Here is a 27,590-nt window from a genome sequence, read left to right as displayed (position 1 = left end):
CCAGAGTTGGCCACTGGTGAGGTGTGACAAGAGTATGGAGGGCTGTATGGGCCGAGGAGCACTCTAGTCTCTGGTTTGGTGCTGGGCAAGACCACAGCTCAGGGTTGGGTAGCTGGAAGGGGTTTGGCTCTGGGTGGAAGCTAGAGGCCTCCTCCACTGCTGGTAAGAAGTGGGGTTCCAGGCTGGCTTTTTTTTTTTTTTTTAAGATTTATTTGTTTAGAGAGAGTGCATGTGTGGGGGACAGCGGTGGGGAGGAAGAGAGAGAGAATCCCACACAGACTCCATGCTGAGCACAGAGCCTGATGCAGGGCTTGATCTCATGACCCTGAGATCAGGACCTGAGCCAAAAATCAAGTCGGATGGATGCCTGACTGACTGAGCCACCCAAGCGCCCCATCAGGCTGGCTTTATTATTTGGCTCCCCTTTCCAGTCTTGGCTTCTGGAAGGGTGCAGATGAACTTCCAGGAGTAAGAGCTTCTGGATGTTGGGAAACGAGATGCAGCCTGACCATTATACATACAGCAGAGCTGGCCTGAGTGGCCACAAGAGTGGAACCTTTCCTGTGTGGCTCCTGAGCCCTGTGAGTTTGTGCTCAGGTCTGAATTGGAAGAAGGCAGGCAGCCTGGTCCCCTCTGTGTGCCCTGGCTTAGTTAGGAGCTTCTGAATGTGTGTGACTCAGCTTCTCCAGGAAGGCCTGGTCTGAGGCAGCCCTAGGACCAGAATGAGGCTTGGAGACTACACCAAGAACCCCTGACCGGGGAAGAGAAACACAAATTTTATTTTTCTCCCTTTGGCATAATTTCCAGAGCAGATCTGAAATACATAGTATCACAGCAGCCAGAGACAAGATAGAAATGGACATAAAATTGATAGCCTTATTCTGAAGGATAGCTTTTTAGGGTGGATGGGGAGTCTGGAACCAAAGGGGTTATGTAGGGCACACACTGAGGAGCTTAAAGCTCAGTTTCAGACTGGAAGGGGCACTGTAGGCACATGAGTGTTTCCTGGGCACCACTGTGGCTGGAGAAAGCTGGGCTGGCCACTGCAGGACGCTCCACACTCAGAACTGGCAGGGCCTGGGGTGGGGGGGGGCGGGGAAGAGCAGCCAGAGCGGTACCTGCAGTCCCCAGGGGCTGACGTGCACCCAAAGGGGGCCTGGGCGCTGCCTCTTGCAAGACGGCCTTGGCTTCATGAGGATGGTGAGCTTGTGCTAGGCAGCTGCCGGCCTCCCTCCCAGCCCCTATCTGGAAATACGACCTCCAAAGCAAAAGCCACCGTTACGGGGAGGCTTCCTGGCTGGTCTCGCTGAGCCTTGCCTCTGCTTTCACTGCACTCATTCCAGAATGGGTGCCTCTGGTTGCACAGTCACCTCCGGGAGGCCTTCAGAAACCCACACGAGGCAAGGAAGGGAGCCACCTGGGAAGGAGCCTGGAGGGCTTCCACCCTTCTACCAGCTGCCCTCCGGATCCAATGCCGGATTCTTCCCCTGTAGGAAAAATGGAAGCAGGACTCTGGCCAGGAGAGCTGAGAGGTATGGGATGGCTAGGAAACGGAGGCCTGCCTGCTAACCTCTTCCCTCAACCCCACATCCCTTTCTCAGCAGCTTTGGCAGCTCGGTGCTACTCTAGATTGTTCCTGAGGCCTGGGAATCCAGAACCACCAAAGCATTCCCTTCATGTAGCGTGGTCTTCTCCCAGATGTGACTCAGGCCCGGGCAGCAGTAAGGGCCCTCCAGAGCCCAGCAGTCCAGGGGGCAGAGCCGGACAAGTGGAGGAAGGAAGACTCATTACTGCCAGCCCCTCAGCATCCCGGACCTCGCAGAGATGGCCCAAACAAACGTGGGGCTTGGCCTGCCGCAGGGAGCACCAATAAGGGAGGAGGATATGGTAGGGCAGGTAGGGCTCCTCCCCAGGGAGCATGGTACCTGACAAGATGGGGCAGGGCAGGAAAAAGGCAGAAATGGGTTTTAACCGGTTCTGGGGCCTCAGGCAAGGGGTCTGGGGCCATTCTGCACTGCTCGAAGTCCACCTCCCAGCTTCCAGGAGATGGTATTTTAAGCCAGAACAAGCCCCTAGTCCCCTGAGCTCATCCAGCCAGTGGCGAGAGGATAAAAAGTAGTGCAGGGCCCATCTTCTGGGGATTGTATGGGGTAGATGTCACATGTCTCCCTTCAGCCACCGCTGTGGGTTCCTGCACGGACCTGAGGCTCTCCCTTGCTCACAGGGAGGCCGCAAGGAGCCAAATGCAAGGAGGGTGAGGATGAGGGGAGGCACCAGGCCACTCACTGCCTCCTCTGGGTCGTGCTGTCCTCAGAGCTGTCTGCTTCGGGATGGGCCCTCTGGCCCCTGGGCTCCTGCTGGAGTTCAGTGATTCTGCATGAGGAACCCTTACTCCCTGGGCCCCTGGTTTCTTCACTGTCCTCTGACCCTGTGCAGGGGGAGTCACCAGTTAATGGCCAGGTTTTGAGGCCCCAGCTGATCTCAGGCCACTTGGTGCCCAGCACTGATCAAGGGTGCCCAGGGCTTGAGAGGACAAGATGGGGAGGGGCTGGGACACTGTTCTGCCTCCAGATAGCTGCTGAGTGGGTGGGTGGGTGGGGCTCACAGAACAACCTAGAAGCCACAGGGTCTCCAAGCCAGTGGAACAACTAGAGGGAGAGGGTGAAGGGAGGGCAGGAAGGAGCTCTGCAGACGGAAAGCCCCCAGGTGCCCTGGCACCCTCAGCAGGGGGGAAAGCTGGAGCTCACTGGGAATGTGGGCCCACAATTGGAGGTGTTCGACCTGGAAGCTGGTCCCTCTGCTGGTCCATGTGCTCCAGATTCTCCAACAGACGGTCCACCTGGGCTTTGATCTGGCTTAGCTCGCCCCTGATGGAGTGCAGCTCCTCAGTCTGGACTGTTTGGAGAGGGGCCAGAGCTGGTGTCCCACCAGGCCCGGGGGGCAGAGGGCTCCCCGGCCTGCCCTCACTGCTAAGGTTTGCCCAGCTCTTCCCTAGCCCTGTAGGTAAGGGCTGTGCCCCCTCACTCACGCTTTATTTGCTCTTGGGGCAGGTGGCTCTTCCTGGCACCCTTGTGGGCACTGAAGCTGCTCTTGACCCCCAAGCCTACCTGGGTCCTCCGGATCTTAACAGGCACGCGATTGATGAGTGGAGGGATCCTTGGGTATTCATACACCCTACTGGGACAGGACAGAGAGGGAGTCAGGCCAAGTAGCTCCACCTGTTTACCCAGAGGACGGAGGAGTAAGATCCACCTACCCGTAGGGGACATCTTCCCTGTACAGCTTATAGTCCAGGTCATAGTTACTCCTGCTGCAACAGAGACAAATGGAGAAGGGTCACTCTCCATGGCCAGAGTCCTTGCCTAGACCGCAGTTCAACGTGAAGAAACTTCAGGCATGCAACTTTTCCTTAGAACCCCAGGATTCTCCATTAGAAGAGCCCTGAAGGACTTAACCAAGGCCACTTTGGGAGACCACAGCTTCCCCATGTCTGGCCTCTGAGAAGGGGCACTTTCCAGGTGGCTCCAGGTGACAGGAGGGGGACAATTGCCTACAGCCTTTTGGCCAGCCAGATAGGGGCCCTCCAAAGTTTCCTCTGCCTGACCCAGGAACAGCTGACGTTCTGGATCTTAGTCTGGCAAAGCATGAAAGGGAAGAGTTAAGTCGGGGCCTAAAGCCACGGTGGGGGTGTGAGAGCCTTTAATCCTTGCGTGGGGATCGCCAGGATGCTGCCCAGCCAGGCAGGGTGAGGGCTGTGGCCAGGCCACCTTCCTCTTTGCTCCAGGCCTGCGGGGACAGGAGGAGTTTAGGAGGTCCCAGACTCTCTCTGCCTGGCCTCTGCCCCTTCTCTCCTCTGCCCTGCATCTCCGGGGAGGGAACTGGTGGGTCCCGGCCTGGGCAGCGAGGCTCTGTGGGGACACAGCTGCAGAAGCTTCAGGCGCCCCCTACGCCTGGGGCTGGAGGGGTAATGAGGGGGACGGGAGGGGATGCGTGCGGGGGGCAGCACAGTTTCTAAAACAACTTTCGGGTGCTGTGCGGCCACGCCCCCATCTCAGGCCCAGCCCACGAGGGGCGAGGTCTATAGGGACACTGGGTCTGAATGGAGGACGTTCGGGGGACCCCTTCCCCTTCATCCTGGTTCCCCCGCGCCCAGGCCCGCGGGTGCGAGTTCCGGCCACCCCCGCTCCCGCCCCCGCTTTCTGGCTTCAGGAGGTCTGGAGGGGCGGCCTGGAAGCCGCAGGGATGCTGATTCCGCGGGTGGGAGGCGCGTCCTTGGAGAAAGGAAAGCGTGACGGCGGAGCGCGGGGACATTGCGTACCCAGCCCCCGGGGGTCGCGGTAAGGGCGTGGGGGGGGGGTCCCCGGCGCGGTGCCGAAACGGGCAGCCTCCTGGGGGCCGGGAACTAGCGGGCGGGGGCTTAGGGGCTAGGACAGGCCTGAAGCTGACGCGTCCCAGCAGGGTGCGACTGCTCAGAGAAAATTCTCACTGGTCTGGGTCCCCTTAGATTGTCCGGCGCGTTCCCCCACCTGTCCCCCACCGACGGGCCCGAAACCTCGACAGAGAGCAGACGCGGAGCTGGCGGCTGCTAGACCACCTGGGTCTCTGTGGCAAACCTTTCTAATGCGTAGCTTTGGTGGTTCAGTGGGAGAATTCTCGCCTGCCACGCGGGAGGCCCGCGTTCCATTCCCGGCCAATGCAGACACTTCGCTTTTTTTTTTTTTCCCCACCTTCCCTTGCATTTTTTCCTAAAATGACTTTTTGAAGCAGCCAGGAGTGAATGAATGGTACAGGAATGTTACTTCACTGACCGTTTAGCACAGACTTGAGAGCTGCCCGAGTTGAGATGGGCTGGGATGGGTTTGGGAGTTGGGTCTCAGGCCCCATGCACCCTACAGCGGTGCTTGCTGCAGGCAGAGTCCCTCTGGGCCTGAGGAAGGGGGCCCCTCACCCCACCCCACCCCTCTGTCATCAGCCAGGGCTGAAGCCTGGGCGCTGATCCTGTGGCCTTGCCTCTTCCCCCCCAGGGGGCAGCCGCCTGCGCCCATGGCTGCACGGCTGCATCTGGTCCCTGGTCTGGGCTAATGGTTACGGTCGGTAAGTCGGAGCTCCCCACGAAAAGAGAAACAGGACGCAGCTTTAGAATGGTGTTGTGGGCAGAGCTCAAGCCACCTCAAGTGTCCTGAGGGCCAGGGGCAGGGGGAGGAGACTTGGGGCAAGTCTTTCACCACACACCTTTCCCTTCAGGTTGAAAACTTCCATTTTGAGGCCTGGACTGGACCCGTTCTTACGGAGACGTCATTCAGCAGTTCAGCGGCCACCAGAACCCCATCGCCACCCTGCCCTTCCTCTGGGCACCATCCTGAGGGCTCGAGCCACGGCCACCGCCGCCCACCCACTGCTGCCCCAGACCCAGGCGGCTCCGGCGCCCCCCGCCCCCCCACAAAGGGCTTCATCCTCCCTCCTGGAGTCCCCTGGGCCAGATCATTACAAAACCCCTAGAGTCTCCCACGAGACACGCGGCAAACCAGCAGACCGCGTAGGCAGCTCTGCGTCACTGAAGAAACACCAGGTTAAAGAACCGAGCGCTACCCAGGAGCAGACAGCTGCTCTTCAGCCCAGAACAAAAGCAGTGGCAAAGCCACCCACCCTGGCACACTCACAGGGTGACACACACCCTCAGGCAGGTGCCGGCAGGGAGATTGGACCTCATCTGTGTCAAGGTCAAGCTGAAGGTGCAGAGACTGCTCGGAGCAGCCCCCAGCTCAGCCCTGCCATCTCCCTTCCGGGAAGACGAGGCAAACCCAAAAGCAACCAGAACCTTCAGCACAGGGCATTTACACAGTGTGGTTCCTCACAGCAAACACCTGCCCTACCGCCGCCTCCACCGCAAGGTGGAGACCACCCGAGTGCCCGCAGGGGGGCCAGGAGCTGAGCGAGGCCACCACAGATGCCCGGCTCAGGGGACGCGCCGTCCTTACGTCTGTGAAGATGGCATGTTGGCTGGCAGAATTTGGTGAGCTCCTTTCTGAAAACGTTTCAAGAGTTCCTAACATTTTCTTTAAGCTTCCCAAGTTAGGGGCAAGATTTCATCCAGGCAAGTTCCCATTTGCTACTTCCCAAACATCTCTAGCTGGAAGAAGCCCCCAGGCACCACGCAGGTGGGGCTTCCCGGGGAGGACCTGGCCCCAGGTGGGAGGTAGGGCCCCGGTTTCTGTCAGCAGGGTGGTGCTGGGTGACATCAGTGACCAGGGCCCTGGGAATGAACTGGGTCATCTCTCTCAGTTTACAGACAAAACTTGAGGCCAAGGGAGAAGAGACTTCCAGATGCCACAGTGAGTAGTCTGAGCTGGTCTCCTGGGGATCTTGTTCCATCTCAGGGAAACCCAGAGCGTCGGACAAGCCAGCCACCAGCCTCCCTCCCCGGCAGGCTGCGGGCAGCCCTGGACAGACTCACCAGGAGATGGCTGTGCCCTGATGTCTCTTCTGGCCCGGCTGGGCTGGGCCTGGCCTGGGCTCTCCAGCCATGTCGAAGTCTGAAGAGAGAACAGGAGAGCAGGGCAGAGCCTGAGAGGACGGAGGGAGGGGTGCAGAGGAAGGGCCCAGGTGCCCACGGGCCCCACTGGCTTCCAGGCTGGCCCTTCCCTGCTCCGCCGCTCCGAGGCCGTGGGTACTGCTCTGTAAGAGGCAGCGCGGCAGAGCATGGCCCCGGTCAGTGGGCAGCCCCGCCTGGCCTCCTTCACACCCCGAACCCACAATGGGAATCAGCCCCCTCGCCCGTGGCCTGGAATTGGGGGTGGTACCGTCAAAAGGCAGGAGGGAGAATATTCGTGATCTCCGTGTCCTCTGAGGGGACCCCTAGCCCTGGCCAGAGTCAATGCTCGAATGTCCTCCTGCTGCCCGTCTGCCTGCCCACTTGCCTGCCTGCTGCTGGCCCACGCGCCCCAGCTGCCTGTGGGCCAAGCCCCGGGGGCGGCCGTGGCGGAGCTGGCCAGGGCAGCTCTGAGTGAGAAGCAAAGCCCGCAGCTGGCCGGGGCTGGGGATGGACACCCCCCTGCCCTCTCTCAGTGGGGGGGGCAAGAGTCCGCTGAACCCATGCAGGGGAGGGCTGAGACGTCCAGCGAGGCGGCCTCTGTGCACCTGTCACGGCAGATCTTCTCGTTTCTGGGCTCCTCTCCTCTAGTGTTCGGCACTGGAGAGGGCAGCACTGCGCCCATGGCAGAGGGAGGGGCTTCTGTTCACCCCGGACCCCCCCTCGGTGCTCAGGGCCTGGCACTCAGCAGGCACCCGTTGATGTCTGCGGGATACGTGGATGGAAGCCCATTAAATCATTCCATTTTTTGTTTGGGATTTGGATCAGACCCCAGAGTTTCGCTTGTGACTTCAGGGCCCCTCCCTGACCCCACCCCCTTTCTTCCTCAATCTGTGATCATCATCCGTGGTCCACCGTGGCTGCCAAGACGGTAACGAATGTGAGCCTTCTCCTTTTCCCATCCTCAAGACTTCATGCCATACAAGCGCCGAGAGCACTCAGCACCTGCTTGCTTGCTTTCTGGGAGGAATAGGAGACTGGCGACAGTGTCCCCGAGGCATTGACAATCCAGACCGAGTGTTTAATTGGGAGGAAGTTGGCAGTTTGTCACCTTGGACTTTCTCTTCCATTGGTGGTCCTGATTCATCCCCTCAAGGACACATCACACAAATGACCGTGTGCCAAGGTAAATGCCCGCACTTCCTTCTTGCCTGGCTTTCTGCGTCTTTTCCTTTGGCATATCTTTATACCTGTGGTCACCTTCACATTTGCAATATCCAAAGGGGACAGAAAATCACACCGATGTATACCACACAGGGCATGGGCACATAGAAATGCCTACTGTGCCCAAGATGGAAGGGTCAAGTGGGAAAAACCATTTATGGCCCCTAGATTGCCAGTCATGGGCTAATTATCACAAGGGGGCTAGTGGAGTATCTGGGAAGTTCACCCTCAATGGCAAACCTTGTCTGATGTGTAATGGGCATCTTCCTGGGCACCTGCCACCTTCAGCCCAGAGTAGACAAGCCTGGGTGCATGGCTGAGCCCCACCTCCACTCAGGGGAATTAATCAAGATTCTCCAGAGAAACAGAACCAGTAGGAGGCATATACCGAAAGAGATTTATTATAAGGAATTGGCTCACACGATTATGGAGGCTGACAAATCTCAAGATCTGCAGTCAGCAAACCAGACCCATGAGAGCCGATGGCATAGTTCCAGTCCAAAGACCAGCAGGTCTGAGACCGAGGAAGAGCCAAAGCTTCAGTTCAAGTCTGAAGGCAGGAAAAACAAAACAGAACAAAACAAAAAAAACGGATGTCCCAGTCCAATGGCAGTCAGGCAGGAAGAGTTCCCTCTTACTCTTGGGAAGGTAAACCTTTCTATTCTATTCAAGCCTTCAACTGATTGGATGAGGCCCACCCACATTGGGGAGGGCAGTCTGCTTTACTTAGCCCCTTCAAATGTTTCATCCGAAAACACTTTCACAGACTCACACAAAATAATATTTGGCCAAATCTCTGGCCACCTTGTGGCCCAAATTGAAACATAAAATTAACTATTACAGGGGCCAAGCGCTGGAAACAGGTGGAGGTCTGTGCTCCATATTCATCTCTCACAAAGGGACACGCCCTCTTGCGTTCCCCCAGGCTGTGAGTGCCTGATTCGTGAAACACAGACAGGCATAATGAATGACAGCAGATGACACAAGGACAGGGAACATCAGCAGTCAGGTGGGAAGAAAGCAGAAGACAGACCAAGTGGATGGAAGGACTAGAATAAGGACAGAGGAGAGAAGCAGAAGGGGGTGGATATATTGGACAGCTGATCTTCAGAGTTCCCCCGAGCTGACTCCCAGATGTGTCCGTCCTGAATTAATCAAACATGCAAAGTAGTTCACTGATTTTCATAGAGCTCCCAGGAAGAAAGGACAGGGTCATTGTATCATCCCCAGCACTAAAATATATCGCAAGCAGCAGCCAGCAGTGACTGAACTCCAACAATCTCCTGGACCTTGTGCTGCAGACCTCACACCCATCATCTCAACCGTCATGGCAGCTTTGCAGGGCAGATGCTGTTGGTACCCCCATCCGACTGTATCCGGGGTCAGGTGGAGAGCAAGCTGAGAGGAGCAATGGGATCTCCGGCCCCTGCCTTGCAACCACTACCGTGTTCCAAAAAGTCAGAGGACTTACTTGAAGGTGCCCAGGGGATCAGCTGGAAGCAGAGTCTGGTTCAGGGAGCACCTCCGGGCTGCGATGTCTTGGCGCCGGATGGCTCCATTCCCCACTCCAAAAGGGGGCGAGAACCTGGTGAGGGCTTGGGCTGACGAGGGCAGCACTGCAGGCCGGGGTCCTGGATGTACCAGGTGGCTTCTTGCAGTGGACACGAGTCATTCTTTTCGGCCACTTCACATCTGAGCCCCCTTCCTGTGTTACAGGTATCCCCTAGCTTGGAGACAGAAACTGCCTCCCAGGAAAAGAGCTGAAAATGCCCCTTTCTGCCTCCCTTTCCTCGCCTTCCTTGCCCCTAGGGCCTGGGCACACTACGTGGCTCCTGCCATCAGACCCATGGGCCTCACTTGGAATTTGAGCGGTCAGTGTGACGCAGCTCGTCCCAGCAGGTGATGGTGACAACGGCAGCAGCTACCTCCAGCCCCATCCCACGTTGGTGACGTTGACTGTGGCGTCTGTCTGCGGCAGGGGCAGTGAGGTGCCTTCCAGGCCTGATCCTCTGGCCTTTCCCAGAGCTCCTGGGAACTCACCAGTCTCTTTGGCAAATTCCTTTTCTGTGTAGAGTCACCAGGATCAGTTTCTGTTGCTTAAAACAAGAACCTTATTGATACAAAATAGGACTCCTGCATGGAAGGAGCGAGAAGCCCAGGGGGAAACGGGGGCGATCTAAGGCTGGGTAGTGGCCAGAGGACGGTGAAAATCCTGCTAGCATTAAGGGACAGGATACTGGCAGCCCATGGCATGCCATGGTGAGACACTTAATCCTGCGGTCCCCCAGAACAAAGCGTCCCTCAAAGGCAGGGCTTTGGGGATCTGGTGGCTCCTGACATAGAAGAGGATACAGATGACCCCAAAGTCAGGGGCTGCTGGTCAGAGGGTTGTGCTAATGGCACCACACAGCTTGAAGGAAAGAAAGACAAGCTCAGGGGCGCCTGGGTGGCTCAGTCATTAAGCGTCTGCCTTTGGCTCAGGTCATGATTCCAGGGTCCTGGGATCGAGCCCCGCATCGGGCTCCCTGCTCGGCGGGGAGCCTGCTTCTCCCTCTCCCTCTGCCTGCCGCGCTGCCTACTTGTGCTCTCTCTCTCTCTCTCTCTCTGTCAAATAATAAAAAAAAAGGGCGCCTGGGTGGCTCAGATGGTTAAGCGTCTGCCTTCGGCTCAGGTCATGATCTCAGGGTCCTGGGATCGAGTCCCGCATTGGGCTCCCCGCTCCTTGGGAGCCTGCTTCTCCCTCTGCCTCTCTCTCTCTCTCATGAATAAATAAATGAAATCTTAAAAAAAAAAAAAAAAGACAAGCTCAGAGCCCAAATTCTCTGCTCAAGGCATGGTTAGAAAACCAGGGAATTTTTATATCTTGCAGCTACAAGGATGAGAGAGTGAGAAAACCAATCTTAACAGCTTGATCAATGGCTAGGAACTGACACCGTCAGGTGGCCTCATACCCTTGCCTGGTCTCTAACTGGGAAAGAATGGAGAGTGGAGGGCAGAGGCCATCAGAACGGGGCTCTTTGGGAAGGTGGAAGACTTAGGTGCTCCCCTGCCCCCAGCCTCCCTTGCCAGCAGCAGCTACCTCTTGATCTCTTGATCGTTCTGAACACCCTGGAGGCATACTTGCCAAACCCATACCCCTTCCCTGGGTGCATATCTAGGTGGAGCTTCTTGCCCTCTCTCACTTGCCCTCCCTCACGGTTAGTGGGCCACCAGCTAGCATTTCCTTAAACAATACACCCCCTAATGACTTGCAGTGAAGGAGTCCCCTTGTGAGCTCTCTCCCACCACCCCTTGTTTTCTCTGGACCGAAATAACAAGTCAGACCCTTGCAGGCCCCAGGGGGCTGATGACTTCAAATCCAGAAGGAGGATATTGAATCACCAAAAGAACCGAGGGATTTTGCTAATTTATATTGGCAAAAACCTGGCAAAGTGATCAGGGGACGGATTCTGAGGTTGGAGGATGGGGGTAGGAAGAATGTGAAATGGGGTTGAATGTATTGATACTTCGGATTCCGTGGGGCCAGTCTGAGTAGCTGGGATGGTTTTGATTGTTTGCTCAGATGGTTGCTTGAAACTTGGACTTAATTGTGGCCGCATAACCTAAGCTAATAGTGAAGAAGAAGAAAAATGAGCCTAAGACTTAACTGAGCATTTACTACCCACCAGGCACAGTTTTAAGCACTTAATACTTATTTCACAAATTTACTTAGCAAGTAAGGTTTAGATGGTGTTCTGTGGATGAAGGAATCGAAAAAATTAGGGCATGAGCTCAACTGAGCTGATGTTCATCCATGTTTACTGGTTTCGGGCTCTGGTCCAGACACTTTAGTGTACCAACTCGGTTCATGATTCTCATTTTAAAAAAATTTTTTAAAGAAATGTATGTATTTATTTGAGAGAGAGCGAGAGCAGAAGCGGGGGGAGGGGCAGAGGGACAGGGAGAAGCAGGCTCCCCGCTGAGCAGGGAGCCCCGACGTGGGGCTCAATGTGGGGCTCGATCCCAGGACCCTGAGGTCTTGACCTGAGTCAAGGGCAGATGCTTTAACCCAGTGAACCACCCAGGGGCCCCAATTATCCTCATTTTACAGGAGAACGTGAGGCAGAGAGATGTCTTAGGGCGACCTGGGACTGAGGGGTTTCCCAGCATGTAGAACATGGAGTGCTAAGACCCAGACAGTTCCAGGCAGACTGGGGTGACTGGTCTCCTTGTTAAGTAACTTGCCCAAAGGAACGCGGTAAGTGGCAGAACCTGTCCTGAAATTCAGGTGTTCTGACTTTAGGCTCAAACTCTCCACCTCTGCCAGTGGTTCTTGCGTCTGAAGAGCCTGCGTCTCAAGTAGCTGGAGATCTTGTTTGAAAAAACCAAAACCCAAGCCCTGGCCTCACCCTCCCCATTCAATCCGTTGGGGGCGGCCGAGAATTTGCTTTTCTACCAAGTTCCCAGGTGATGCCGGTGCTGCCGGGCTGCAAACGGACTTGGAGAATCACCGCATTCGGCCACCTCGCCTCCGGACGAGAAGGCTGGGGTGGACTTTTCAGGTAGGACATGGTCACTGCCACCTGCACTCACAAAGCCCGAGATGGCATTGAGAAACACGTGGGTGAGGGAAAGGCCTCCGTGCCAGGACGACTGACGGGGGAGGCTGCGTGCAGCTGGATGCGAAGCTGGTGTCCGGGCTCAGAAGGGCACGGGATTGCCAGCCGTAGTTCTCAAGGCCAAGGTGGGGTTGCCACAGAGGGGACTCCAGTACCCGGCAGCCGTGGCGCGAGTGTCTACCTGGCCTGACTTTGCAGCAGAATTTGGGGCCTGGCTCTCTGACTCTCCCCAGGATCCTGTGACCAGCCCCCCCCTTTTTTTTAATTGAGGTGAAATTCGCATAACATGGAGGTAACCCATTTGGTGGCATTGAGTACATTCACCATGTTGTGAGACCACCACCGCTAAGTTCCAAAACATTTTTGTTCCCAAATAAAACCCAGACCCATTGAGCAGTTACTCCCCGTTCTCCTGCCGTCCCCTGGCAAACACCAGCATGTGTTTTGTTTCTGTGGGTTTACCTATTCTGAGTATTTCATCTGAATGGAATCGTACCATATGTGACCCCTTGTGACTAGCTTCTTTCACTTACAATAACGTTTTCAAGGTTCATCCACCTTGGAGCGCATATCCATTCTTCGTTCCTTTTAATGGCTGAATAATATTCTGTGGCACATCCATTCATCCACTGGTGGGCATTTGGCTGGTTTCCACCTTTTTGCTGTTGGGAATGATGCTGCTGTGAACTTTGTGTGTAAGGACTTGAGTATTTGTTCTCAGTTCTCTCGGGTACAAACCTAGGAGCGGAATTGCTGGGTAACATGGTAGCTGCACTGAACTCTTTGAGGACTCAGCAGACTGTTTTCCAGAGTGGCTGCACCATTTCAAGCTCCCACCAGCAGCCCATAAGGGTTCTAGCTGGTCCAAGTCCTCGTCAACATTGTTATTCTCTGTTTCTCTGATAACAGCTGTCCTAGTGGGTGTGAAGTGGTGTCTCAGTGTGGTTTCGATGTGGATTTCTTAATGACTAGTGATTTTGTGCTTGTTGGCCATTCGTATAGCTCCTTTGGAGAACTGCCTTTGCTCATTTTATTTTTATTTATTTATTTATTTTTTTAAAGATTTTATTTATTTATTTGAGAGAGAGAATGAGATAGAGTATGAGAGGGGGGAGGGTCAGAGGGAGAAGCAGACTCCCCGCTGAGCAGGGAGCCCGATGCGGGACTCGATCCCGGGACTCCGGGATCATGACCTGAGCCGAAGGCAGTCGCTTAACCGACTGAGCCACCCAGGCGCCCTGCCTTTGCTCATTTTATTTATTTATTTATTTTTTTTAAAGATTTTATTTATTTATTTGACAGAGAGATAGAGAGAACAAGTAGGCAGAGAGGCAGGCAGAGGGAGAGGGAGAAGCGGGCCCCCCGCAAAGCAGGGAGCCCGATGCGGGGCTCGATCCCAGGACCCTGGGATCATGACCCGAGCCGAAAGCAGCCGCTTAACCAACTGAGCCACCCAGGCGCCCCTGCCTTTGCTCATTTTAAAGTCATTGTTTTTGATAAATTCCTTTTCTGCCATGGTTAGTCAGAGCTGTTTCTGTGTTTCTCCTGGTTGCAACCACGATAAAAAGTGTGGCTGCTACACTTGTCCCCGTTCCATGGTCCCGGGCCACACTCCCACCTCCAACCAGCAAAGCGTCTCCACACATCACAGTGTGCAAATGGGCCAGGGTGCTTCCCAGACCCTGATGAGGGCACCTCCCAGCGCTCACCTGCCCACACGGCCCCTCTCACCACTGTAGGGAGCGGAGGGAGCCAGGGCCACGACACCCCCCCCCCCCCCCCCCCGTTCAGACAATCACTAAGTTCCTGCGGACCACGCAGGAGCCCGCATAGTGTCTACAGGGAGAGGCTGTCAGCAGAAGCACAAAGCCCACAGAGCCAGTGGTGAGAGGAGCTGGAGCAGGAAGTTAGGGAGGCAAACAAAGCTTCTAAATCTGTGCATCACTCAGGGGCTAAGACTGGAAAGCTTCCAGAAGGTGGCCTGGGTCACGTGGGTGGGCAGGGAAGGGGTGGGTAGTGGGCAGCCAGCTGTGAAGCCTCTCAGGCATCCTCTGGTCTTCCCAGGATCATTCTGGTCGGCTGATTCCCCTTCAAAACAAGCAGTCGCAAGTCCGGCTGATTCATAACTTAGTTTAATCCTTTGTGGGGTGCACCCTGGGCAGTGAGGAACCTCCATCTGCCCCAGAGGGTCTGGCGACCATGGAGGAGAGTGGTCTCTTCTGGCTGCTGGCCCTGCCTCCTGTTTGGGCGCCTAACTGACACCCACCTTCCCAATCAACAGCAGGCTGAGGGGCCCCGGCTCCCCTCCCCCTATGGCAGACTCCCTCTGGGCCTGACTTGTACCCCCTGCCTCCCTTCCTGCCGGGTCTCTCTGAGACGTCTTTGGATGCTGGCTTGCAGTCCTGGCCTGGCCCTTGTTCCAGACAGGTGGGCAGCTGGGTGAGCGCGGCTGTGCATCCGGGTGCTGGCAGGGGGTCACGGCCGAGTCTCAGGGTCCCGGGTCCCACCGGGAAATGTGCTCCTCAGCTGGAAAGGAAGCCGGACAGAACGAGGGTCAGTGGCAGCCTGGGCAGTCCTAGGATGGGGACCTTTCTGCAGTTGGTCCTGAAATGGCTATGCTCCCACGTGGAGCTCCAGATCTTTCCAGCAGGTGCCGCTGGGGGCGGGTTCTGGGCCACATTTCCCCTCTGTTCCCTGCCACAGTTCACCGGGCTCTAGGGAATCAGGGAGCACTGGTGAACCCAACAGGTCCCTAAGTAGCAGCTTTGGTGACAGGGGGAAAGGGACCGTGGAGAAATCCCTGGCCAGGCTGTTTTTCCAGTCCGCCGCATGGACGTGCTTCGTGAGGCTGGGCTTCTCTCTTTTCCCCGGGCCTCAGGGGCCCGCAGGCAGCTCAGAGCGCCGAGCAGGACTTCCCCGGCGGCCCTGCATGCTCAGACACTTTGTGGGTCTGTGACCTGGACATCCCAGCCCCTGGAGCGGGCCAGCAGGGACCAGAAGAGGGGAGCTGTGAGGGGGCCCTCACCAAACTGGCAGATGTAACGGTTTCGGGTTTTGCAGCGCTGGTCGTTCCAGTTGAAGGCGGCGGACGCCTGTAACTCCACACAGTTGCCGAACCTGCCAGGCCGAGATGCTGGGTGCTCAGCGTGGGGCAATGAAAGTAGGCTTCCATCTTCCACGCCAGCAGGCCCCCCTGTGTCTAAGAGCCCCGGCCCACAGATGGGGCCTCCAGGAGCCAGACCCACCCCCCAGCTCCCATGCCTGCTCCCCAGGCCTCAGCCGCTCTTCTCAAGAAGAGGGATGGAGGGACCGCTGAGCGGATGGTGGATGAAGCCTTCTGGAGTTCCCTCTCCTCTGTGTGAGCCTGTGGAGGCCGGGGTGTGCCTCAGCTCAGCACCGTGCCGCACCCAGCCGTGCCTGGACTTCCTGGGCACCGGGGGAGGCCCAGGCCCTTAGGGGACTCAGCCAGGCAGCGGGCTGGGTGGAGGGTCTTCAGTGGCATCTGAAGGCTCAGCCAAGGGCCCAGGTGAGAGAGGGAGCCCAGGGGAGGGAGGGCACCCCAGACTCACCCCTGATTGTCAGGCTGCCCAAAAGCAAAACTGGTGAAGGACTGGTGCTCCCCCGTGGTCCAGCGGAAGGAGTCCTTGGTGGTCTTGTAGGTGAGCCCTGGGCCATGGCAACTAAGGTTGGTCCACCACCCAGGGCCCCACTCAGAGCCCAGGTTCCCTGAGAGGAGCGCCCTGAGCTTGGAGCCTGCCGCCTAAGGCCCTTTCGGCTGCCAGCCCTTAACCCCCTTCCTAGCTCTTCCAGCCCCTGGTGACTCTCCCTCTCCCTCCCTTCCGTGCTCTCCCCAGGGAAGGAAGTTGCCAGTCCCCTTCTGGGCCCCCAGCCCCCACCGCACCCTTACTGTCTGCTGGTGGGTTTTCACTGCCCAGATTCCTGCACCCCCAACCAGCCAAGCACTCACCGATCCAGAAGTTCCTGGTCTCAAAGTCACTGTCAGTCACCTCGTTGGTGGTCTCCAGGCGGCCCAGGTAGAAGGCGAGGATGTCCTGCACTTTCTGGCTCTCGATCTGCGCTAGCACCCCGCCCTTTCCCTATAACCCCCACTCCAGGTCACACTGGTAGGGCCCCAGAGCTCAGGCCAGCCCGTCCCGCCCGTCCCGCCACAGCCAGGGATGTCCTCTCCCCCACCCCACAGCCTCCTGCTTCGTAGCATCCCCTCCCTGCATCTTCTCTCTCTGGGCCCGGGCGCCCTGCCCTGGGGAGGTTTTTGTTTCATGTGTTCAGTGTCCTGAATACATTGGAATCGGTTGCCAACATTAATACATCAAGAGATCCCAGCGAAAATCTGAATTTCTGATTCTCTTGAAAAATCCCAAGTTCTGGCCTCCCTGAACTCGGCTACCTGCCTGGCAGCCAGCAGCTAGAGCTGAATCAGGACGGCTCCTTAGAGGGGGGCTGGGCAGGGCCTCCCCCCCTGCGTCCCTCAGCTCATTCAGTGACCTCCTGGCTTCCATGGGCCTCTGAGTTTGTGACCCCTGCTTTAGAGTAATGACCAGAGTCAGGGCAGGAGAAATCGAAGGAACCATCTCTTAGTCCGAGGTCCCTCCATGAAGACCCTCGCTTGAGACCCTGGGGGTCCCTGGGAAGGCAGGGGTCCACCGTCACCTGGCATTTCATCTTGGCTCCATAGTAGGTGTCTGCCTCCGAAGACACCAGGAAGCAGTCTCCGTCGATCCTCAGGTCACAAGTGTGGAAGGGAAAGTGCACCTTGGCTGGGGACAGGGGAGCCTGACTATGCGTGGGGGGGACTCAGACCCATCACGCCTTCCACCCTGCCAGGGAGCTAAGCTCAAGAAGCCCCTTCTTCTGGCCACCCTCTCCAAGCTGGAGGGTGGGTGGGAGTTGGTGGCATGCTGGGGAATGTGTAACATCCAGCTTGCTCTCTCGTAACAACAAAAAAAAGATTTGTGGCATTTGCCAATTTCTGTGGTGTGAATACCCCCACCGTGGCTGGTTTCAAGCTACCAAACGTGATGGGACTGAACAGGGAGTCAGGAAGAGATGTGGCCCGTGGGCTCCCGTGCGCCGGTCTGAGCCGGATGCAGCACCCTGGTGAGGGGCTCCCAGGGGGTGGCCTGGCTCATCATCGGGGGACCTCGGGGCAGGACTCACTGGCACACTGGGCTCCCCCATAGCCAACATCACAGACACAGGAACACTCCTCCTCCCGGAACCGGCCATGCACGCACCGCACGCTGCACCGCACTGCCCGGGGTGGGGTGGGGGTGGGGGGAGAGGACGGAGCTCAGCCCGCAGCCCCCGGACCCCGTGCTGCCCCTCACAGGCCTTGGAGTGTGGGGAATGGCCAACCGTGACAAGAAAGACCCTCAAGGATGGAACCCCAGCAGGGCTTCCAACTGCTGCTATGCTTGGTGTCCGATTTGATCTCCATCATAGAGAGAAGAAAATTGGGGTTTGGGGGGATGACCTGCCTGTGGTCACAGAGCTGGGAGGGGGAGAGCAGGACCAGAGTCTACTTCTAGATCCTGGTAATGTGCTCCTCCTGCCATCCCAGGGCCTAAGGGCCAAACCTGATTCCACTTTGAATCCCCTACACGGCTCAGGGTCCGGCAGGTGCTCAGGCTGGTGGTTGAATGACTACATGCGGTGTTCAGATCAGCAAGTACCTGGTCAGTAGCCACCCACTCCCTCAGGACTCTCTCCACACACTCTCAGCGGGTGCCACACGGCCCCTGGACACACCACGCTAGCATGTGTGTCCCTCCTCAGCCCTGTGGCTGCCTGCCTGGGCCCTGGCCCGGGCTTCACTCACGGGGCCCCCGGGCAGTTGTGACCTGGGGCTCCGGGTGCTCCTCACCTTGGCAGTATCTGCCTGTGTAGCCGGGGGGACAATGGCAGTGGCAGGTGCTGATGTTGAGATGGCCACGGTTCCGGCAGCTCATACGACATGGGTTCCTGGGGACCTCTGGTCAGACGAGGGTGAACTCTGAGAGGGGGCCCTCCTTCAGGCAGGCCAGGCGGCTGCCTCCCCTAGTGCCAAGGGCCAGGGCTTCGAGGACAGTCCCAGTGGCTGCTGCCACCCTCCACGAGGCTCCCCACATCGAGCTGTCTTGCACCCCCTGCCCCAGCAGGAGGCAGGCAGGGTGGGGCGCTTACCACAGAGCCCCCCTGCGTGGTCCCAGGCTTTGAAGCAGCCGGAAACACTGGCCGTGCACAGCGAACACCAGGAGCCCTTCTTATAGGGGACGATTGTCTTCCCGTTTACCTCCCAGTTGCCTCTGTGAGAGCAAGCACCAGAGGGCTGCAAGGGCGGGGGGGGGCCTTGCTGTCTGCCCCACCGGCCCCTTCAGCTCCGTCTGGCCCACCCAGGGAGTCAGGGAGCTGGGGGAGCTGGGGAGATGTCCTAGGAAAGGACAGATGGCCTCCAAACTAATACGAATACTCCGTTCTTCCACCGGGCAAAGCAGAATGGTGCTGCCAAGGAGGGGCCACATTCGGCTTGGCTGGAATCTCGGGGGCTGCCCACTTCCACACCCTCTCCCTTTCCTCCTTCCCTCTCCCCGTGAGGGTGCAGACCCAGGGGTGAAGGCCTTTGAGGGGGTGGCTGAGCGTTCTAGCCTGGGTGAAAGTATCCCCCAGCCCACAGCCCAGCGGTGGATGGCAGTGTGCTGCCGTGGTGGGGGCTCACCCGGGAGAGTAGGCGCAGACGAAGGCTTCCATCTCTGCCTGGGCCCCAGAGCACCGATGCCGCCCACAGCCCAGCTGGCTCGACGTGGCCCACACGAGCTGAGGAGACACGGTGGCTCAGAAACCCTATCACGGGCCCCCCCCACTCCCAGTCTGGGGGCCGACAACACTGATGATGCTTGCCTGGGTAGGGGAGACACAGCCTGTGCCCCAAACGAGGCAGACAGAGCTCCCTCGGGGCCTCAGGAGCAGTGCTGTGCTGGGCAGAGCTATGAGGACAGGCAGGGATAGCCCAGGAAGGCTTTCTGGGTGGGGGGGGGTGGAGAGGTTTGGATCAGCAGATACCTGAAGAAAGGAGAGAACTGTGGATGGGGGGGAGAGTGGCAAAAGAAAGTCTTGGACCTCAAAGGCCTTGCGACAGATCGCATACGTGGCTACAACCCTTCCCTCCTCCCTACAGCCCACTTTTAAACGTGCCTTTGCATTTCTTTGCAATAAGAGGAGGACTCTCTTTTCCAACCTTGAATCATGCTGGGCCCGTGGTTTGCAGTGGCCAACAGAATGCAGCAGAAGTGATATGGAGCTGGGGGCGCCTGCGTGGCTCAGTCGGTTAAGCGTCCGACTCTCGGTTTCGGCTCAGGTCATGATCTCAAGGTTGTGAGATCGAGCCCTGTGTCAGGCTCCAGGCTCAGGGCAGAGTCCGCTTGGGATTCTCTGGTTCTCCTTCTGCCCCTCCCGCAGCTTTGTGTGTGTGTGTGTGTGTGTGTACACGCGCGCGTGCGTGTGTGCTCTCTCTCTCAAATAAATAAAGTCATTTTAAAAAAATGATATTGAGCTGGTTTTGAACCTAGGCCTGGAGACCCCACAGGCAGAGGTGAGCCAGCTGAGGTGAGCCCACTAGACAGCCCACTCCCAGCCCACACAGTGGCTGACCACACTCGCTCATGGGCCCAGCAAAGACCAGAAGAACCTCCCCACTGGGCCCAGCCCAAATTGCCAACCTACAGAATCATAGGATGCTAAACTTTGGGGTAGTGTGTCATGCAACAAAAGCTAACAGGTACAGGTCTCTGATAGTATTCAACACTTGGACTGAAAATCTTAAAATCAGGGACAGCTTGGAAACAGCATAGTCAATACAGGGGGATGGTTAGGCGAACTCTTGCAGTGTTCAAAAGGACAGCTGTGGGGCGCCTGGGTGGCTCAGTCGTTAAGCGTCTGCCTTCGGCTCAGGTCATGATCCTGGGGTCCTGGGATCAAGCCCCGCATCGGGCTCCCAGCTCCACGGGAAGCCTGCTTCTCCCTCTCCCACTCCCCCTGCTGTGTTCCCTCTCTCGCTGTGTCTCTCTCTGTCAAATAAATAAAATCTTTAAAAAAAAAAAAAAAAAAGGACAGCTGTGAAGTAGGGAGACACGGACAGACGTACTCGGTCATTGGAGAACATACATTCTCTTTAGGAATGCATGAAACTTTTGCAAACATTGACCCCTCACTTAACCACAAAGCAAGATTCAAGAAAAACCAAAGGAACAATATCCCATGGGCTGCATTCTATAAATTCAATGCAATAAAATCTCAAGCAAATAACTTAGAAGTAAGGAAAGGTTGGGGCGCCTGGGTGGCTCAGTTGGTTAAGCATCTGACTCTTAATTTCATCTCAGGTCATGATCTCAGGGTCTTGGGATCAAGCCCCATGTCAGGCTCTGCACTCAGCGGGGAGTCTGCTGGAGAATTTCTCTCTCCCTCTGCCCCTCCCCCCCCCCAAATAATAATAAAAAAAAGAAGTAAAGGGGAACCTGGGTGGCTCAGTCAGTTAAGCATTTGCCTTAGGCTCAGGTCATGATCCCAGGGTCCTGGGATCGAATATAAAAAAATAATAGAGTAAACTGAATAAAGTAAAAGAAAGTAAATAATGGGGGCACCCCGTTAAAATACATAAACTTAAAAAAAGTAAGTAAATAATAAAGATAAGAGCAGAAATTTTTAAAAAAGAAAAAAGAGGATAAAAACAAACAAAAGCTGATTTGTTAAAATAGATACATCTCTGGGAAGACTGGTAAAGAATGAAAGAGAGAACGTGCAAATAAACAAAGCTGATAATTTTAAAAGGACCTAGCTACAGACACAGGAAATTTTTTTTTTTTAGATTTTATTTATTTATTTGTCCGAGAGAGAGCAAGAGAGCGAGCAAGATCACACAAGCAGGGGGAGCGGCAGGCAGAGGGAGAAGCAGGCTCCTAGCTGAGCAGGGAGCCCGATGCGGAACTCGATCCCAGGACCCTGGGATCATGACCTGAGCCAAAGGCAGATGCTTAACCGACTGAGTCACCCAGGTGTCCCAGGAAATATTTTTTTAAATTATTTATTTATTTATTTATTTATTTGAGAGAGAGAGCAAGCAGGGGGAAGAGCAGAGGGAGAGGAAAAATCCCAAGCAGACCCTGTGCTGAGCCCAGAGCTCAACCCGGGGCTCTATCTCACAACCCCGAGATCATGACCTGAGCCGAAACCAAGAATCGGACGCTTAACTGACGTTCTGCTCTTATTTTTATTATTTACTTTCTGTTTTTTAAATTTTATTTATTTTTCTTAGTAATCTAAGAAACATGGGGCTCGAACTCATGACCATGAGATCAAGAGTCGCATGCTCCACTGTCTAAGTGAACCAGGCACCCCCATTATTTACTTTCTCCTACTTTATTCAGTTTACTCTATTATTTTTTTATGTTCTTTTTTTTTATTTTTTAAAGATTTATATTTATTTATTTGAGAGAGGGAGAGCAACAGAGGTAGCGAGAGAGAGTATGAGCAGGGAGAAGAGGGAGAAGCAGGCTCCCCACCGAGCAGGGAGCCCGACGCGGGGCTCGATCCCAGGAGCCTGGGATCATGACCTGAGCCGAAAGCAGATGCTTAACGACTGAGCCACCCAGGCGCCCCTAGTTGCTGGTTTTTTCTTAAGAGATGAGAACAAATAAAGTTAAACATTTTCTAAATGTAGGTGGTGGGTAAAAGGGAGTCCGTTACTAGATTTACGTTTGAAATAGTTCATACTTAGAGTTGAAAAAAGGAAAAGTCTACAGATCGTTGGAAGAGTAGCCACCAATGTGAAGACGGCCCGTCGCCCTTCTGAGCCGACCCTGGGGGCCCGGGGGCCGGCCTACAGCCTCACCTGAGTGTAGTGGGCGCAGGTGGTGTTGCGGGCACACTCAGCTGCCGCGTGGCTGTACCAACCCCCCTCTGCGAACCACAGGCCCACCACGCCGACGAAAGACGCCGAGCCCGCGGGCAGCAGCTGCACGTTCCAGCCCACCTGCTGCGGGGCCCGAGGTGCTGACGCGGGGTTCCGGGCTGGGGCACCGCAGACGGCCGCCCTGGCCTGAGCCCATCGGGCCAGGCTGTCACTCCAGTCCTGGGGGCCGCACAAATAGAGATGTCAGCGGGGACCTTTGGGCCATGCCTTAGTGATCCCACTCCCTCCCCCACCCCCAGGTGCGGGGTTCATGCTGAGAGCACTGGACGGGGAGTCTTGTTTCGCCCACTTCACCCCGGGGCCAGGGAAGGTCAGACCGGACCTGCAAGGAGCTCTCGGAGATGTGTTGGTAAAAGCACCAGCGAGGTCTGGGCACCTGACCCGGAGCCTGGCTCAGGCGGGACTGAGAGCTTCCGTCCTCCTGACCCCAGTGTGGGCACCCTTCGGCCCTGCCCTAGGCACCACCCCAGAGGGGGATGGGTATTCCTGAGCTGTGCCAGCCTGGGTGATGGGATGGGCTTCTGTGGTAGATTTTTCTGTCTGGTAATGTGAGCCCGGGGCAGGGCCCAAGGCATTCAAACTGGTTTTGTGTTTGCCGTAAGGTACAACTGGCTCTAGCCATTGTCAGGAAGGCTTGGTTGCTTCCATCTGGCTTTTCGTTGATGCAAAAGGGCCTTAGCAGCCAGGCTGCTTTGTCTTGTCCTCCCCACCCACCTGGCCTTGCGTGGGGTGCCAACGGGGAAGCAGGACCAGAGAGGCTCCTGGCCTCAGGGCTTTGGCCCCAGCCAGCACCATTCCCTGGAGTGGCCCTGATCTTCTCTCCCCACCCACACACCAGCAGACTTGCCCTTATACCCCCACGGCCAGCCAGTCGTCCCCCTCCTTAAATCAGGGGCTCAGCAATCAAGAAGACTTGGGTCACCCCATCACCATGCCCTGGGCCAGCCCAGACACCTCACCCCAGCTGTGTGGCCTCTAGCAGTCCCCTAATCTCCATGAGACTCAGCATCCTCATCTGTGAAATGGGGACAGTAAGGTACCTGGAGGGTAAGATTGTCGTGGAGATTCAAAGGGTACAGGGGGCAGAGTGCTGTGCTCACGGCCTGACCCACCGTGGGCTGGATGGCTGTTCTGATTTTACCTCTGATGAGGACTGGAGCAGTGGGGACTGCTTGGGGGGGCCCCTTGGCAGCCCTGCACCACCCTAAGAGGCTTAGCCTCCACTGGGTAAAAGCCCTAGAGGCTCGCAGAGGTGAGAGAGGCTGAGTGGTGAGGCTCCATTCTCATCTCATCTTTTATGAAATGCTGATTTCTAAGACTTTGGCCAAAGGCGCATGAAAATCAGCAACACTGATGACCCAATGAGCGGGAGCACCTCCACGCCAGGGACTTGAGCTGGGAGCATGAGGCATGGGCAGTGGGAGCCAGGACCTGGGCCTGAAGAGGGGCAGAACTTCTACAGAGCAGAGAAAGGGGGAGAAGCGACCCCTTCCCGCTGGCCCGCCCCACCCCCACCTCCTGGGAAACTGACCCGAGAGCTCTCAAGGTCACCACCACTGAGCCAGCCTGGAGGAGTTTATGGGAGGCAGCCATGGGGAACCCTGCCCACCCCCACACTATCCTGCCCTCACCCCCGGGGCCTGTTAGCATGTGCTGGGCAGTGTTTCTGGGCCCTTGGATGATACCACCGACTCTGCACGTCCTACCCCAGCCCCCAGAGAAGGAGCAGGGACCTTGGAGGGGCCCCTCCTAGTCACCCAGATAAACCCTGAAGAAGCACTGGGTCCTGATCACACTCAAGCCCCCTCCCTCAAGCAGGATGCTTCTCCCTCCCAGTCTTCTGCCCCTCTGATCTTGCTGGGACTCCTTTGTGGAGCTTCTCTTTCCTGCGGGGCTTCTTCCATGTCTTCTGGTCTCCAGGGCAACGGGATGGGATGTGAGGAAAGGCCAAAGGACTGCCCTTCTGGGAAGCAGGCTGCTGCGGAGCCCTAGCAACCAGGCATGGTCCCCCCAGTGGGCAGGGTGACTGGCTGCCCCCTGCTCTGCCCAGGCAGAAGGGCGCCTGCCACCAGCGTGGCCTCCTGAGCCCTCTCCAGGGTTGCCCCTCCAGCTACCCCCTGGGCGGGCCTGCCTCGGGGTACTCACCATTCTCTGCATGTTGGCTGCGGGGGGGTGCACCCGGCTGCGCAGACGGTTATGTACGGAGAGGAGCAGGAACGCCTCCTTACTGCTCAGGGCTGGGGCGGGAGATACGGCCGGGCCCCTGTACAGCAGGACCTGGGCTCCCCCCGGGTGACCCTGGCTGATGGGGTGGGGGTCGCCATGGCAAGCTCAGAGGGCAGCCCTGCCCTTAGTGAACAAGAGCTGATGTGGCATGGGGGGCTGGGAGAGAGGCAGGTGTACAGGGACCCTTGAGCTGGGGCCTGGGCTAACAGGAGAGAGAGGGGGCCACGGGCTGCGTGTGTGGAGGAGGCAGTCCTGGGGCCCCCAGCTACAGACTCCGGGCTGGTATTCCTCCTTGACCCCCAAGCCTGGGTCCACTCCCCTTCATTCTTCCTGCTCCCCAGTCCCAGCCTCCCCCATCCATCTTGGTTCCCTGGGCTACCAGGTGGCGGGGGCGGGGGGGCTCTTTAAACCACACTAGCCTGCCCAGAGCTCAGGCCTGGGCACTGGCTTCCAGAAGGCCCCTGGCACCGATCTGCGGTGCTCATAGCTGTTCCGCGTCGTTCCTCACCCAGGGGCCCCTTACCTCCAGGAGTTGGAGCCTGATCCTCCTGCAGCGGGAGTAGCCGCGCCTCTGTCCAGGCCGTGCCAAGGAGGGCCAGGAGCACGGGCAGGAGGCCGGGCCGGTGGCCCCCCAGCCTGGCGGAGGGCTCTGGCCACGGCATGGGCCTGTTGGGCGCTCCGGGTGTGGCCTGGCTCAGCCGTCCAGCTTGCTTCCCAGGCTAGACAGAACTACTCACAATCTCAAGGAGGCAGGCTGGACTGGCAGACAAAAGGGGGAGGCTGGTGTGAATAATCGGTGTATCCAAAAAGCCTCCCGTTGACACTGGCATGAAGAGACAGCCAGCTCCAATCCCAGGGCTCCCTCCCTCCTCCAGCCGAGGGCCTGGCCGGCAGCCCTGCCCACAACAACCAACCGAGCAGTGTGCACTGACCCTGTGGCCCCTGCTAATCATTGCAGGATTATTAGAGCCCTCGGGGAGCCCTGGGAGACCCTGCTGATTGGCCCACAGACATTCCAGGGCGGTGGATTAGCAAATGATGGCCGTGCCCTGGCTGGGACAGTGACCTTCAGGCCCACCGGCAGCTTCTAGGCCCAGTCCCAGGCCCAGGCCCAGGCCCAGGCTCAGGCCTGGGGCAGGCAGGCAGGAACTGGGCAAGACCCCAGGGGAGTTCTTCCCTTTCTTGGGAAGCTTGTCCCAGCCCCCAGCCATGAATTAAACATAGGCGGATGGTAACCACATACCAGGCAGGTACCACCGGTGGGTGGGGGCCCTGGGGGGTTGGGTTTGTAGGGGAATGGGCTAGGGCTGCACCTATAGGAGGAAAAGAGTGCCTTAGGACTCTGGGCAGTATCCGTCTGGGCAGTGTGGGGGGCTGGGCCCCAGCCCCAGGGGACCTGCCTCCCCCACATGTCTGCAGGCCAGGAGAGGGCCAGGCGAGCAGAGGAGAGCACGTGATTTCCTTGGCTGACTGGAGTCCTGCTGGGAGCAAGTCGGACTCTAGACAATCAGGCAGCACATTGCTGTGATGCTTTGGGGCCTGGCTGAGGCCTACACGATCCGATCCCACCAGAATACAATGAAACAGGCCTGCACCGTGGCCCATGATTCCTAAAAAAGATGAGGCTATCCTGCAGGCCATCGCCAAATGCTCACACCCCCCACCCCGCACCTCAGGGCAGATCAAAGGTTATTCACCCACCACAAAGGATAGCCTCAGAAAACAACTCCTTCCTCCTTCTGGAGTTTGTGTGACCCCTGACCTCTAGGCCAGCACCCTCTCAGAGCCAGGTGTCACCTACCAGGAAACTGCTGAGATGCAAGTGGGCTTGGCTTTCTGGGGAGAAACAGATGGAAAGTGGATATTGTCATGGCATTGGGGGATGGGGCGGGGGTGGGGCCAGGCATAAGGACCCCTAAGCTGGCCTGGGGTTGTGTGTCCCCCCACACAATACCCCAGGGCCTTGGGAGTTTCTTCTCCCTCCAACGGATGGCCAATTTCAGATTCATCCTGCCTGGGTCCTAGCAATGCTTAATAACAGTGACCTTTCTCTGCAGAGTTCACAAAGCACGCACGTGGCTTCACCAAATTGTCGCAACGACCCTGGGCATAGCAGAGATGCTGTGCCCATTTTGTAGATGAGGAAGCTGGGCTCGCTGTGTCTAAGGGACTTGCCTCAGGTCGCCAGGCGAACACAGGGTGTGTCCCAGCTAATTCAGGCTTTCTGTCTTCACATTCCTAGACACTGGTGCAAATCTGCTTTCACGTACGTCGTGGCCCTAGGAGTTCTCTATCCCTCTCTCTCTGCCCTTCCCGTTCATGCCCTCTCTCTAAAATAAGAAGGAAGAAAGAAATCTTAAAAAAAATAAAAAAGGTAGCTCACTGAGCTCATACAACTTTGCTGAGCTCCCGGGCACAACCTGGAATAAATTTACATCAAGCCCAGGTCCTTAGTAAACAGGTCATGATAAGCTCAGTTAAAAAGCATTAGCCCTAGTGGCACTTGGGGACTCGAGCCCAGCTTTTGTCATAAGCATCTGCTGAACAGACCCTTTGCTCCTCGAGCTTCATGACTCTCATTCCTTTTGGATCACTCAGTGTTGCTCATCCCGCCACAGTCTCCCACCCCCTTGGTGCCAGGCCATGCAGCGCACCTTGCAAGAGTAAGAAAAGCAGCTGTTGTGCTCTGAAAATTGTGCTCTGAGCCAAGTGTTTTATCCACATTATTTGAGTCTTGCCAAAAAAGAAAGAGAGAAAGAAAGAAAGAAAGAAAGAAAAGGTGTCATTGCCCATTTTACAAGCAAGTAGATAGAGGCTACGATGAATAATTTTATGTGTCAACATGGCTAGGGCAGGGTGCCCAGAAGTTTGGTCAAGCACGAGTCTGGCTATTCTTGTGAAAGTATTCTCTAGATGTGATTAACATTGAAACCAGTAGACTGATTAAAGCAGATCACCCTCTATAACGTGGGTGGGGCTCATGCATTCACTTCAAGGTCTTAAGAAAAGGACTAAGGTCTCCAGAGGAAAAAGGAATTATGCCCCCTCG

General features: G+C 56.8%; 1 protein-coding gene and 1 non-coding gene across 5 annotated transcripts; one reads left to right on the top strand and one right to left on the bottom strand.

The window, feature by feature from the left end:
• Positions 1–45: 45 nt before the first annotated feature.
• LOC118533058 (uncharacterized) lies at positions 46–13,279 on the top strand. Of its 2 annotated transcripts, XR_013444122.1 has the most exons (4): positions 4,099–4,345; positions 5,032–5,094; positions 5,245–6,013; positions 6,290–13,279. It is a non-coding gene; the product is annotated as an uncharacterized LOC118533058 (transcript). The 2 variants fall into 2 exon arrangements; XR_013444123.1 differs by lacking the exons at positions 4,099–4,345; positions 5,032–5,094 and adding an exon at positions 46–162.
• Positions 13,280–14,467: 1,188 nt separating this feature from the next.
• CLEC18C (C-type lectin domain family 18 member C) lies at positions 14,468–25,574 on the bottom strand. Of its 3 annotated transcripts, XM_036088069.2 has the most exons (13): positions 25,474–25,574; positions 25,065–25,300; positions 24,461–24,552; positions 22,235–22,474; positions 19,067–19,164; positions 18,535–18,656; positions 18,236–18,343; positions 17,530–17,622; positions 17,023–17,129; positions 16,319–16,448; positions 15,921–16,017; positions 15,377–15,468; positions 14,468–14,877 (listed from the first exon to the last, which is right to left on the bottom strand). In XM_036088069.2, the coding sequence occupies exons 2-13, from the start codon at positions 25,201–25,203 to the stop codon at positions 14,840–14,842; spliced, it is 1,356 nt and encodes a 451-aa protein (XP_035943962.1). In that variant the 5' UTR covers positions 25,204–25,300; positions 25,474–25,574; the 3' UTR covers positions 14,468–14,839. The 3 variants fall into 3 exon arrangements, with proteins under 3 accessions (XP_035943962.1, XP_035943963.1, XP_035943964.1); XM_036088070.2 differs by lacking the exon at positions 25,474–25,574 and having other exon boundaries at positions 16,319–16,424; positions 25,065–25,430; XM_036088071.2 differs by lacking the exons at positions 17,530–17,622; positions 25,474–25,574 and having other exon boundaries at positions 25,065–25,429.
• Between the last annotated feature and the right edge of the window lie 2,016 nt (positions 25,575–27,590).

Source organism: Halichoerus grypus, chromosome 15 (genome assembly GCF_964656455.1).
Source record: "Halichoerus grypus chromosome 15, mHalGry1.hap1.1, whole genome shotgun sequence".
Taxonomy (NCBI): Eukaryota; Metazoa; Chordata; class Mammalia; order Carnivora; family Phocidae; genus Halichoerus; species Halichoerus grypus.
The sequence above is the reverse complement of the archived record's forward strand: the minus strand, read 5'-3'. Positions and strand labels throughout refer to the sequence as shown.

Bases quoted from the DNA above. Each gene is read 5' to 3' on its own strand.
- CLEC18C (XM_036088069.2), bottom strand. From the start codon at position 25,203: ATGCCGTGGCCAGAGCCCTCCGCCAGGCTGGGGGGCCACCGGCCCGGC. The intron at 17,623-18,235 runs GTGAGGAGCACC...CACCCCGGGCAG, and splicing joins CACAGGCAGATACTGCCAAG to TGCGGTGCAGCGTGCGGTGC. The intron at 17,130-17,529 runs GTGAGTCCTGCC...CCCTGTCCCCAG, and splicing joins TGGGGGAGCCCAGTGTGCCA to CCAAGGTGCACTTTCCCTTC.